This window comes from Branchiostoma lanceolatum, chromosome 10 (genome assembly GCF_035083965.1).
Source record: "Branchiostoma lanceolatum isolate klBraLanc5 chromosome 10, klBraLanc5.hap2, whole genome shotgun sequence".
Taxonomy (NCBI): domain Eukaryota; kingdom Metazoa; phylum Chordata; class Leptocardii; order Amphioxiformes; family Branchiostomatidae; genus Branchiostoma; species Branchiostoma lanceolatum.
In genome coordinates, this window is record NC_089731.1 from 19,451,599 (window position 1) to 19,465,968 (window position 14,370).

The 14,370-nt window shown below is 41.7% G+C and overlaps 1 protein-coding gene across 1 annotated transcript in view; it reads right to left on the reverse strand.

Annotated features, from left to right (window-relative positions):
- The window catches only part of LOC136443967 (guanine nucleotide-binding protein subunit beta-1), a 30,587-nt gene that overhangs the window by 14,557 nt on the left and 1,660 nt on the right, over positions 1-14,370 (reverse strand). Inside the window, exons 2-4 of the mRNA XM_066441356.1 lie at positions 3,607-3,753; positions 1,545-1,651; positions 589-652 (exon numbers count right to left, since the gene is read on the reverse strand). Of these exons, the coding sequence (XP_066297453.1) occupies positions 589-652; positions 1,545-1,651; positions 3,607-3,708 (273 nt within the window). The 5' untranslated portion in view covers positions 3,709-3,753. The remainder of the gene's footprint in view (positions 1-588; positions 653-1,544; positions 1,652-3,606; positions 3,754-14,370) is intronic.

Consider the following 14,370-nt stretch of genomic DNA (forward strand, 5'->3'; position numbering starts at 1 on the left):
TACCCAGAAACAGAAACGTTCCACTTTTGCAAACAAATTTTTACATCAACCTTTCTGAATCAGTTCCCTTTCAAACTACCCCATATATCAGCAACCCTCCAGAATACACCCAATTTATGCTAAAACTGATGCCTATTCCAAACTTAAAGCTGCCAATGAAATCATTTTTTAGCATTCCATGCTTATACAGAATGCTTCTGATACCCGATCTACTCAGAATAAATGTTTCTGGAGTTGAGTTCCCCTTTGATAGTATGGTGTGGTAATCACCATAAGAAATCGCTATGTCAAATAGTTGTTTTGTGATGTTAACAAACAGAAACATGTGGCCCAACACTAGCCTCTACCAGGCTCCGCAGGATGGCTGGAAAAATAGTAGAAATTGGCCGTAATAGAGTGAATAGTGTGCCAAGGGAGTTAGCTACGGAGGGAGTACATTCTGCCATCAGAATGTACTCCCTCCGTAGCTAACTCCCTTGGCACACTATTCACTCTATTACGGCCAATTTCTACTATTTTTCCAGCCATCCGGCGGAGCCTGGTAGAGGCTAGCCCAACACAATGTGACATGCCCATGATAAACATTACCTTATTAGTTGTGTAGGAGTCCCAGACAATTAGTTTACCATCCTGTGAAGCAGATACAAGATTTCTGCAAGACAGAAAGGATAACATTACTGTCAGTTATCAATGGAAAAACAAGAATAATTTTTGAATTCATGACATGGCATGACATAACATATCCCAGCTGCTATTGTTGGTGTTTTCTAAAAGCAAATAGCTGTACCTGTCTGTAAATCAGCATTTCCGCCAGACCACGGTGGAGAGGCCGTCCAGTTGGGAAGGGCCGTACCGCGCAAACTAGGTGATGCTAGTGAATTTTCCAACCACAAATATGCGATTTATTTATTTAAAAAAACCTGAAAGCTGCCTTCAGAAGAGGCTTCAGTACATTTTTATTGTTATCGTTATGAAGGCCGCACATGGATTGTTTTCAAGCATAACAAAACAAAGGCTGTTCAGGCCGTCCCAAGTTAGATGTGGTCGTCATTTGACGGGAGGACACCCTGCTGGCGGAAAGGCTGCTGTACATGTCATACATATATATCACAGCACTTTTTACATGAAAAAAATATTGATGTTTATCTGCACTTGGCAGTAGTTTGGATCTGTGCAAATCATGCTGTCTGGAACCATTTCAAGTGACAACATTTCTAGTTTTTCATGGCAATCTTTTTTAACAAAAATATTTCCTGTCAGAAAACTAGTCCCTGGCGTATCAACATATCAAGAAACCATATTTACTTCAATACCTAATGCCTTTTCTTGAGAACCACGTTTCATACCAATGGAAAGCCTTTACACAATACCAATGTTTTATAACAATAGGGAAATCAGAATTAACATAATGAAAACGGTATCAACATATTTGAGATATCAGGATTTGTTCAAGTTCAAACTAAATACAACAGATAACGACAAAATCATCATCTTTAAAACATACTATCTACATGAGGATGGGGCAAAGTGAAGATGATTCCTACCGAGAGTCGGAGCCCCAATGCATGGCATAAATTTTTGCCAAGTGGCCTCTGAGAGTTCGCCGTGTCCTCATTTGAATGCGGCCTACTGCCTCCATGTTGGCCGTCACCTACAGTGAAATAGAAAGTTTTTGTGAACACCACATATAGGACGCCAAAGTCGGGTACCTAAGTTAGAGGGAGTCCTGCCCTAGAAAAGAGGAGCCAACAGAACACCCTCACATGGAGTTTGGAATAATACGGCAGTCCTCAACCATGGTGTACATCAAATAACGACATATTGCATACACACCTACTCCTTGCAGAGGAAGGGAAGCAGGGTACAATTACCACTTACTGTATGTTTGTCTGTACTTGTGGGTCAGCCGTTACCAGCGAAAGCTGCCTAGGCTGACCCAGTGTAATGACTTGTCTTTCATTGTCAATAAATACAAATACCACTTAGGCCCACTTTACACTTGCGTTGCATAACAGGCACAGAACGCTTCGCTGCCGGTGACGGTTGTCTTTAGACCTACAGGCGGAAGCGCAAGCCACCAGTGGCGCAGGATATAACAGTCCCACGCGATTCAAATGACAGCCGCTTATTTTCGTCTCGCAGTAGTTAATATTACTTATGTTTGCGTTTTCCTGAATATGAGATGCCACGTACACGCTCAACAAAAAAGGCGCAACTGTAATATGCTGAGGATGAGACGCATGTACAGGGACGGGAAGACTCAGGCTAAAACCCGGCGTTCGTCCTCGCCAAGCTGGCGGTACTGCAAGCCGGGCCCGTTGATCGGGGCATAGGAGAACACCAAAGAAGCAGCCACTGTTTTTCGCGCGTCTGCGTGTCAAATGACGTGTTCGCAGAGGTCGTTGACCTGCATTTTACTGGACGTGCCCAGGTGAGTGAAAAACAGGAGGAAAACGGTGCTTTTGGGTCTTTTTACCACAATTAAATGCCAATTTCACTACTACTACCCCAGCAACATGATTTTTAAGGCACCTTCGTGGCAAAACTGTATATAGATGGGCACAAAAAAGAAGGCTGTTGCGAGGTTTTCCGCCTGAACTTGCCACCAATGGGCGGCATAAGGCAGGACATGTTGCGTAGGGCAGGGAGGGTCCATAGGAGATGGTATCCCTAAAAATCTTGAAAAAAATTCACCAAAAATCAATTTGAAGAGATATCTTAAAAAGAGCCCGTCAATTGAACTAAATCACTATCATATATCCTTCCTAAAAATATTAGCATTGTATATTGAATCGTTAGGGAGGGGGAACCACTTTTGTAAAAAAGGGCGTGGCCTGTAATTTTTGATTACGTCATCTTGACGTCATAAAATTTTGCATAAATTATTGTATTGTACAAAGGTACTTTGAGGAAAAAAATCAAGAGCCATACATAACATAAACTAGTATTTTTAAGTCACCCAAAAAGTGCTGCCACCGACCAGGACCATACCTTAAGCGACACACGCCGGTTAACTGACTCAGGTTGGTTAAAATGGCGCAAGTGTAAAGTGGGCCTAACTGCCCCACTTTGTTCAAGTAAAATTGGAGGGGGGCCCATAATTTCTATTTTTCATATAAGTGAAGAGCTGCATAATATATGGGATACTGGTCCTTGTGTTATAGAATTAAATCACTTGTATGTTATCAATAGTCTCCATCCTGCTTCCTATCACTATAACCAGCGCAAAGTGCGAAAGGCTTACGTTGAGTGGTAAAGGATAATATCATTATTTGGACCGTCGGGAAGTAATTATATTGTCACCTCTTGGTAAGGTTTGTGTTGCGGACGAAAAATGTGTTGGTGCAAGTAATTTTTGCCATGCGTATCAAAACAACTAAGCTGAAAAATGTATCTCGAGCCGTGAGCAAAGTCTTTTAAAGTCCAACTTTTGAAAGAAGATGCGAAAGAACAAAAACAAATTTCTTGTGTGCTTAAGATCATATTTGGTGTGTTCAGTCATTTGTTCAACCTTCCTGAGTTATTTCCTCAAAGTTTCCAACCAAAGTGCCCACTGCAGCTCTATAAAAGCCACCAGAGGGCTACTGAAGACAGAAGAACACTGACCTGTATCAATGTGGTGTCCTGACATGCTTTGCGAGCATCCCTGATGTGGTTCTTTAGGGCCTCACATTCTTGCCTTAGCTGCTCCAGCTCCGCACTCATCATGGACACTGGACCAAAACCCACAAAATACTCCAAAAGGTCTGGCTCCTGAAACAATTAAGACAATATTGAATTCCCGATAAAAACAACCTTACTGATTACATTGTGTAACATTCTGCGATGCAAATAAGGCTGACGTAACCCCATACCCGCGATACCCGACGCCAGAGGCGCCGTCCCAAATATCACGTGGAACCGGAAGTGACTTTCGCAGCTCCCGGGGCACTTTTCGAGAGCCATCTCTCGTATTAGGGAAGCAAGGCATTTTTAATGACTCATGTTCATTACAATACGTAAACGTTCAAGGTAAACTAAACATTGTTTTAGCACATCGTTTAAATTGTCAAATATCAAATTACATTGTAACATTTGCAAGTCCTGCCTACTGCCTACGTGCTCAGGCCAGAAACTGGCCCCTTGCTTTGCAAGTAGACAAACGTTTTTCTATGTGGGCCCACAGAAGAAAGTGTACGTCCTGTCTGGCAGGTATAAATGTCCAAACATGCATGCGCCCGCCCGGGCAGTCTAATACCGGGCGTTATGTCATACCTTATTATTATTGCCTTCGTCAAGAAGGCTACGTTTTAATGCTTGTCTGTGTGTCTGTTAGTGAACACGATAAGTCGAGAACGCCTGGATGGATTGTTGTCGTTTTTGGTGTGTTGGTGGCCATGTGGGAAATCTAAAAATGATTAGATTTTTGGGCGAAGTACTTTGCATAATTAATGAGAAAAGTTTTAAAATGTGTTATATTGTATGATCAGTATGTATACCAGCTGGGATGTGTTAGCGGTGTAGTATAGAGGGGTCATGGATAAGTTCAAGGGCACCCCCATGAAATTCCCTATGGGCCACACACGGAAATATGGGCCGTACCCGGTAAAAATATGGGCCGTACCCGGTAAAACTATGGGCCGTACCCAGTAAAAATATGGGCCGTACCCAGTAAAAGTATGGGCCGTACCCGGAAAAACGGGCCGTACCTTGCGTCTAGATACCCTGTACCGCAACGATACACAATCACACATAGCCTATGCTCTGGCAAACATTCCTGGCCACCTCTCTGCCCAGTGGCGTTGTACAAATCCCCCCCAAATTCGAGAACACTCACACAAGCCGTGGCGAGATGCTGTCTGTAGTGCTCATATGCATATTTTTACTGGGTACGGCCCATAGTTTTACCGGGTACGGCCCATATTTTTACCGGGTACGGCCCATATTTTTACCTGGTACGGCCCATCTTTTTACCGGGTACGGCTCATATTTCCGGGTACGGCCCATAGGGAGTTTCATGGGTGAAGGGGTGCTTAGTTGTTGTGGGTGTAGTAGCTGGGAGGCCTGAAACGTAGTTGCTGGTATAAATTGGCTTGTCACTCAGCTGTACGCAGTGTGACTACATAATGATGCATGGCCTTGGAAAAAAACAAGCAGATGTGGGATGCTCTATAAGGAAGGAACTTATATATAAGGATGTCCTATTGCAGGTATAGGTAGCTTTATGAAAGGTGAATACACCTGATTGTGTATTATGCTAATGATGACCTTATTGGCATAAAGTATGCCGAAATTTTATATTCCCTTTGGGTACATGCTACAGATGTCATATTGGAGGTGTATGTAGCTGTAGGAAAGGTGAATACAAAGGCATGTGCATTATGCTAATGAGGATCTCATTTGTATAATTTATACAGAAAGTTATTTTCCATTACAATAAATGCTGCGGACGTCAAATTGGAGGTATGGGTATTTTGGGTAAAGTTGAATACAACGAAACATACCTTATGCTAATGAAGAGCTCATTTGCATATTCTATGCAGAAACTTATGTTTGCTTTACGCTTAATGCTACGGATGTCATGTTAGAGGTGTAGGTAGCTTCAGGAAAGGTGAATGTACCTGAATGTGCATTATGATGAGGACCTAATTTATATAATTTATGCAGCAATTTCATATTTTCCTTACGGCTTATGCTACAGATGTCATATTGGAGGTGTAGGTAGCTTCAGGAAAGGTGAATACAACAGGTTGTGTGTCATGCTAGTGAAGGCCCCGTTTGCATAATTTATGCAGAGACTTCATATTTCCATTACGGCATATGCCATAGATGTCATATTGGAGGTGTAGGTTGCTTCAGGATAGGTGAAAATAACGGAATGTGGATCATGCTAATGAGGACCTCATTTGCATATTTTATACAGAAACTTATCTTCTATTTCCCTTATGCTAAATGCTATGGAGGTCAGATTTGAGGTGTAGGTACCTTTAGGAAAGGTGAATACACCTGAATGTTCATTATGTTATTTCGGACCTCATCTGCATAATTTATGCAGACATTTCATATTTCTGTAAAGGTGCATGCTGCTAGAGACGTCATATTGGAGGTGTAGGTAGCTTTATGAATAGAGCTGTGTACTGGTACACAGTACTGGACATGACTCGGGATGGCCACTTTGACAGATAAAATTACTATGAAATTACAATGGCAGTGCTCTAAAGCAACTCTAAAGCACAGAAAACACATTTGCATGGCTGGTGTCAAATTTTCATCTGTGTTTTCATAAAAATAATACCTAGCACAATCAAATACAGTAGAAACCAGTTAACTGCAATACGCTTTGTTGCAAAAACCGGCGAACTGCAAAGGATTGTGAAATCCCAAACCGTTTCCCATTGTTTATCAAAATATACGCAAAGCCTAAGATCAAAAAAATCGGCTAATCGGCAAAAAAATTGTCAAGTTGCAGCACATATTGAACCGAAAATATGCCAAAGAAATCACCAAAAACGGCTGGAAAAAACCAACAACGGCAGTTTTGAGTCGCGAAGGACAGCGGTTTCTTGTGAAGTTTACGTTGAAAGAGCGGCTCGGCAGATCGGCCGCACGTCGGCACTGCATACAGAGAGGCGCGTGTAGGTTCACAGCCGTCAAAGGCGGCAGCTTATGCCTTTGTGTATTTTTGTCATGTTTCTTCAAAGAACATTTAATTTCTCAGACAACAAATTTTTACTCAATAAAAACATGTCTCTACCTGTGTTCTCCCTCATTATTCTTGCGTTTGTTTCGACCGTGCGACACGTTTGTTATCGCCATGTGTCTAAACCAGGAAGTGAATATGCAGCTACTGACCTACCGCATTAAATGATGGGATACAGCCACCCACGCCGTTCGCCATCTTTTTTTACCGAGAACAATTTTGTGAAATATGCTCGTCGAATGTTGCAAAATTTCCATGTTATCTATGGACATCATAAGCTAAAATCTCGTAGACATGGCAATCAACAGTTTATTGTTGCATGAGTTATGATCATTTCCATGTGGTAGCTACTTTTTGTGAAAATGAAGACAACAAGGTGATCCTTTGTCTATGTGTTTCCGACGATTTTCATGTCTACAAGCGTGTACATGTATTGTACCCAACTTTATTTTTGTTTTAATTCTGTAGTGAAAGAATATCTATAGGTTGACAATTGTACATTTATCTGTAGCTTGTGTTGTGCGCAGAAAGCAGTGTTTATTTCTTTGTTTTGTCCGAGAAGAGTTAGAGTCGATAGCTCAAATATTAAGTGCATCGAGTCGGTAGAAAAAAACGATCTACGTTGGGAAATCCAAGCAAGGACAGTTGGGAAATCGGACCCACAACAACGCTATTGTTACAAATCATAAATGTTACAAGTAAATGTACTGATCTAAATAAAGTTCACTGTTATTAATGGTTAAATATGGCCGTGTTTGTATTTTTTGTGTCATTGCGTTCGATTTACTGTCCCGTAGATTCAAATTTCAATCGGGTCAGTTTGAGCTAATACCTCATTATCAGCAAAGCCGGGTAATCAGGAAAATTGTGCTGACAAATAGGCATTGCAAATAAGCGGTTTCTACTGTATTATGTTTTTACCAGTTCAAACATGCCTTTGTCCTTATTGAAAATCTAGCATTTTCCGAACAAGTAGTTAAGGTACAGGTCAACTTCTGGCGCATTCCGCATTGAAATGTGTCTCCGGCGGGTCGGATCGCCCTCCTAGCGATCCTACCCACGGTCGGGCTGGTACTTCAGGTGATTTTATATATACCATATGACCTGCGGGCACATGGCAAAAAAGAATTCAAGCTATAGATTTTGGGCCGCAAATGACAGCAAATTGTGGCAAATCACAGCATAGGGCAATCTTGTATTTTCGCTGACCGGGCGAACGTCGGCACTGCCATAAAGAGAGGTGCCTGTAGGTTCACAGCCGTCAAAGGTGGCAGCTTATGCCTTTGTGTTCTTTTGTCAAGTTTCTTCGAAGAATGTTTAATTTCTCAGATAACAAATTTTAACAAATAAAAACACGTCTCTACCGGTGTGATGTCTCATTATTCTTGCGTTTGGTTCGACCGTGCTACACATGTTATCAATGGACATCGTAAGCTAAAAACTCGTAAAAATGGCAACAGTTTATAGATGCATGACAGTGTTCTCGCCAGCGCCCATCCTCCCGTCATTTGACGGGGTTTTGTCGCTCATGACGGACAAAATTTTTGCCCAACCCGTCATTTTTAATGGACAAAAATCGGTGTGTAAAGAGGGAACGGGTTTTCTGCGCGTGAAAAATTTGCGCGTGGAAATTTGCGCGTGAAGAATTTGCGCGTGAAAAAATAAATTTCTTTAAAATGTGTCAGAAAATGTGCAGTAAAATTTTCTCACACAAGAAAATGTGATCCCGTGATACAATTTTGACACCTGAATTTATGGTTTGAAAACTTTTGATTTTTTAGTCCCTTGGGAATAGGTCCCTTGGGAATAGTTAAACTTTTGGGGGCTTGAAACCTAAACATTTGAAAATCACTTAAATCTTAAAGAAATACATAGTCAACTTACTTATATAAGGTTTTGTATCGCAAAATATAACTATTTGAAGCTTTTCTCCATTCTCTTAGCCTTATTTCATCTTTTCTCAAGCAGACTCTGTCACGCGCAAATTTCAAACTTTTTTGCGCGTGAAAACTTAACATTTGGAAATCACTTAAAAATCATTTGAAGATTGAAAGAACAACATTTTGAACTGTAGAATGCAACAATAAGATACTTAATTCCATTGTGGGTCATCTTATTTCAAGTTTTAAGCTTAAAACCTCCAAAAAGGTTTTAAATCCCTTGGGAGTCAGCTTAGATATTCCCAAGGGACCTAAAATTCGAACACAAAATTCAGGAAACAGATACAAAATCATATCATGGGGTAGCATTTTTCTGACTAAGAATTTTGTAGAGCACATTTTCTGACACATTTCTTGAACTTTATTTTTTCACGCGCAAATTTTTCACGCGCAAATTTTTCACACGCAAATTTCTCACACGCACAAAACCCCAACTCTGTAAAGATAGTAAGACAGAGTTTAGAATTTTGCAAAAAACTCCAGAGGATCACCGGAAGTTCCCGACAAGGGCGATCTAGATCATTTCTAATGCCCGCTGGCGACAACTCCAGCCACACACAAAGAGCGCTGTGGTGGATATTTGGTGGCCGCTGAAAACTCGGCGTCATGCGCCGCACTCCCCACAGTTTTGGCTGGTCGCATCGGGCTGACGTTCATTTCTGTTTTGTCCCTCTCGGTTCACCATCAGTTATTGTTATCAAAGAAGCCTAAAAATTAAGAAATATTCAGGCTTTCTGTAATCTGTAAAACATTATTAAAGTTTCAAGCCGCGGCGGCTGAGTTGCATGCGCTTTCTTCCCGTAAGAAATGGTAAACAGGCACCAGATATTCTATTCCACCAATCACAGTGCTCGTCTCCGCCGCCTCAAGAAAAAACGACCAATGACATGCGAGTCTCGCTACTCGCGTGATTTCAGCTAAGCGTGAATTTGCGAGATGTTAGGGGATTGGCGGGGATCGCAAGGATCGCAGGACGAAGTAGCTGTTGGAAGGCTTGAATCGACAACTTTTGAAGACGCATTCAGTGCAGTTACCGGAAAAATTAACCGTGGAAAACATGGGAGAAAAAAATGGACGTCTTTATGGCGTTCTTTCTCAAAGTAGGGTGTCAAATTCCTCATTATGTTCAATAATTACAGGGAGCATACGGGACAAGTGTTGAAAATTTTTATTTTTGCCGACTTATTCTGTGTATTTTTTGTAGGACGTAGATACGTAATAAAGTTTTGTTGTGCTTGATTTTATTTTCTTTGCTGATTGTATACAACATTGAAATGTAGTTTGTGTGTGAACATACGATCTTACCACGATGACGGCACGCCTCCCCCCAAAATTAAGCCTGAAACCCTTGTGTAATTTTTCACCGAAAGAGATGTCATTAAACTAAGCTTATTCTACCAGGAAATTTGCCCCTCAAAATGCAGGAAATAGCGTTTCAGAGGGTCTAGATTCCAAAAACCCCGGACCCCCCTAGGATGGTCACGCCTCTGGCGCGACGCCTCGCGCCGAATCGATATGTTCTTCCCTCAAACAAAATTGAAATGACGGGTAAAAATTTCAGGCTGGCGTGAACACTGATGCATGAGTTACGATCATAAATTTAGTAAGACACAAATTTTTGTTGTATATACAAGATATGGATAGAAATCTCTATGAAATCTGACTTTCTGACGACATGCACCACGTAATCGTCTTGAAAAGTTCAAACCGAACCAGAAGCTTGCGGTATTCTATATAAGATCGATGGGCACAACAACATTGATGCTAGGAAGTATTTTGTCCTCTTTAGGCCACAGCAAGTAAATTTTATGGATGACATCACTGCGCTCATTAATTTTCGGCTTTTTTTTTACCCTTCGGCAATGGTCAACATACCGAAAATAATACAATTTGTAGCAAACTACGGTCAGTTCTATCGCAAAAACGGTCTAGATGCCATAAAAAGGCATTTGAAAATGTAAGAATTGTGAAAACTCCGTACAAGTGCATGTACAATTATTGTGTATGCAAGTTATAACAAGATTGCTTGTCGTCAGCAACTTACAGGAAGACACTGTGCAGCCCTCATGCCAAACTTGTAATATAGTGTGTAATTTCTGTATCATTATTATCAACAACGTGTGAGCCAATGTGCTGTTCTTGAATGAAGTGAACTACTAACAAAATCGAAATTTCATTATCTGACAAAGGCTCTGTGTTGTGCAATTGTTTGATATGATCCAGCAACGTTGAGGCTCAATTGCTCGCATTTGATGGCATGTGTTGACACAGTGTTCCATATGAATACCCAGTTGAATATAGTTGCTGCCCAGGAGTTCCATTGCATATGAATGCCCATGATGGTATGACATGTTTACAGTTGAATATCAAGGTGGTCTTATATTATATATGAAACGTCATTGGTTGAATACAGGAACAAAAGACCTGTTGGTCGTGATATCATATTTTGCTGCCGCAAGTCTTGTGATTCATGATCTCAATTTGAAAATATAGGAATCTTTTTTTTTTTTACCCGCCTTGTTTTTTCTTCGCCCTATCTCATTAATTTTGGAGTCTGCGGAGGATGTCATCCATAAAATTTACTTGCTGTGGCCTTAGTATAATTCACAAACCTTATCATTTACAATGTTTACAGTGTGAACATTTTATTAATACATTTTATTGATAAATCGATGCCATACCATAGATTTTTGTCTGTCAAGGTCTTAAAAAACATTTCCGTCATAGACAGCAAAATACGATGTCATCACATGCTAGAAAACGGTCGTCATGGACAGGGATTGGGCTCTGTGCGGTCCCAATTCGTGGCAGTCGCGTTGGACGGGTGGTCGCCTTCGGCAGGCCGCTTAATGCTTGTGCCTATGGGGAAAATTTTCGGGACCGAGAAAAAACAGTTGCCATGGCCGGGTGGTCGCGTTGAAGAGGTGGTCACCTAGGCAGGTTTGATTGTAGTATTTGTACATCAAATAAAGTACAACGAAAGGTTATATTGCTTTTTCTGATACATTTCAAGAATATTCTGTATGCTAATGTACAAGAGAACCGTTACCCTATACTGTATACAGTGTTCTCGCCAGGCCTTTTCAGCATAGGGGCCCCCTGTGATCTGGACCCTCGATGCTGTGTTTCAATGAGCATAGGGGTGTTTCTTTCTGGGAAGAACCTTCATAAATCTTATAAAAAGTTCATATTTGGCTTTAGAATGAGGATGTGACAGAGGAAAAACTTAACAGCACAAAATTTCTCACTCAAAATGCAGGAAATAGTGTCTTATTTGGTTATGAATTTCAAAATTTTGAGCGGGAAGATGCCAGACTCCCAACTGTTGTATCATGTCTTTAGCACTCCGCGAGTGACTTGCGCCTCGCAAAGTTGGCCTTCGGTACCTGACCCCTATGCTGTGAAAAAATCCTGGTGAGAACACTGCTATAGAGTACAAAAATATCTAGGTGCACCAGTGCACCCACAGTCAAAAATTAGGAGCACATCACATGCACCTACTATTTCGAGCCCTATACTGAGACCCCATTCAAGGAAAAGGAGGACTGAGACCCCATTCACAATAAACAAGAGCTTCTAAAAAAAGCTGGCCATGCAACCTCATTATGGTGGGGATTAAATAGTTGAAGTATAGCTTGTGAAATGAGTGCAAGAGCTGTCAGTCTGCACTGGTACAGTATGGTTGTGTGCAGGTTAACAGTTTGGGACAATGGTACTAGTCATCAGTTGAGTTGAAGTGCTATGTTGAATTTGACACTGGTCAAGCTTGCCTCGGTCTTAACTTGAAGTGCAAGAGACGTCCCTTTGTCTTCTACACTTGATAGCCCAACTCAGGTAATTAGAAAAGCAAAGACTAATTTCCACCGAAAAGACTAATTTCCACCAAGCTGTGAAGATAGACAAGTTGGCCTCGGGAGAGAGAGAGACCCTCATTTTTTTCAATCGCGAAACTTTTGCGTTCACACCGCTTTTTGACAAGTGGATTAAAGTACGCCATGATCCGATCGCGATTGAAGCAAACCCGTGCTACGCCATACTATCAGCGATCATCTGGTAAATGTCTCCTTTCAGTGACATTTCCTAGTCTCTACCAGACTAACTAAACGGCCGAAATGTGATCTTCACTGTGGACTGACTCTACTGGCTAATTATTCCTTTCTTTCTGCCGAATTCTACGATTCATACGTCCGTAAGAGGGCCTGGTGGAGGCTAGACATTTCCCCATTTTGGCCTGCACCTCCTCTTTCCCCCAGATTGCGATGAGGACCCTCGTCTCCTCATCGCGCCACCTGCCACGAGCTGAAGTTGCTGACGGAGTTTTATCCTTCTTCTTGGGCATTGTTGACGATGAAAAGTTGTTGTTGTAAGAGAGCAATCTGAGGTGTGTGGCTTGGGTTTGTTTTCCCACGCAATGCGACCTATGACCCTACATACCCGGATGTATGACCTCCCACCCCGGAACCAGCCGAAATCCCCGCCGATCGCGATGGAATGAATCGTAGTTGCATTCACACTCAAAATTTGATAGGATTGGATTGGATTGAACTACCTCCGGAGGTGGTTCAGAAACAATCGCGATCGGATCGATCCAATCGCGATCAGGAGCGTTCACACTGAAAAAATCAATCGCGATCGGATCGATTCAATCGCAATTATACTTCAATGGCGATTGAAAAAAATGAGTGTGAACGGGGTCAGAGAGAGAGAGAGAGAGGTCAGGCTGTGTCCCTTCTGCTGGTTATCTTTGCTTCATCAATGTCAAATCTACAAAGACCATTGTCCTAATTTTTATACCAAGCTGTGTCTCTGGTAGTGGAGAAGTCTAGCAGTTCAGTTAGACCCGATACACACTGGTAAAATTTTCTGGACATGCGACATTGACGTACCATAACGCTGTACGTCACTCCCCCGCTGTCTCAGCGCAGGAGAAAACATTCCACCTTCTCCTTGCTCACAAGGCGGTGCTCTAGAGCAATCTTAGTTCTAAACTCCGTCATTGTCATCTGGGCTTGCAGTGGCCACCTTCTCTTCACTTCTGTCATCACACCCATGCCGTGAGTTCGGTCTCTGAAGAAATCGCATCAGCAAACGCTTGCTGCGACATATTTACACCAGAAACATTCAGAATTGTTTCCCCGACTTTCGCTGACCCTGAGATTGTGACTGCGGAGATAAGCGAGGTAAAGACGGAAATGCACGAATTTGAATTTGAAACTGTCTCAAGATTCATCCCTGAGGTTATCACTGAAAGAGCCGGAAACCCAGAACTCGGTGTGAGGCTATGTCTGCATGCTCCGAAACGCCGTCAGGTTCGCGCGGCAGTTTTCAGTATATTTACAGCGCCGCTAGTTTGCTAAATTCAGAACCATTGCATCCAGAGCCTGATTTTTTCATTCAGCAAAATTACAGGTTGTTAAATTTTTTCTGCAATCTTGAAAATCTTTTAACAGATTGCAGATGGTTATTTCAAACACTGTACATTGCCGCCATCGAAATCAAATTCATTTCTGTACCCAATGTAAAGAACTGGGGTGGGATGGTAGAAAATTTTAGTATGATTAGTTAGATTTTTCCTTCTGGTTAAATTTCTTGAGTTATGAATGGTAGCCGTAAAAAAATCTTTTCATATTTTCAGTTGTTTACCTTGGTATTTCATAGATGTTTAACATCCATAAAGCCGACAAAAATCCACATAGGTTGCTGGTAGGGACTAGAAATACACAGCTCTAGTTTTATCTGTACACCTGGCTG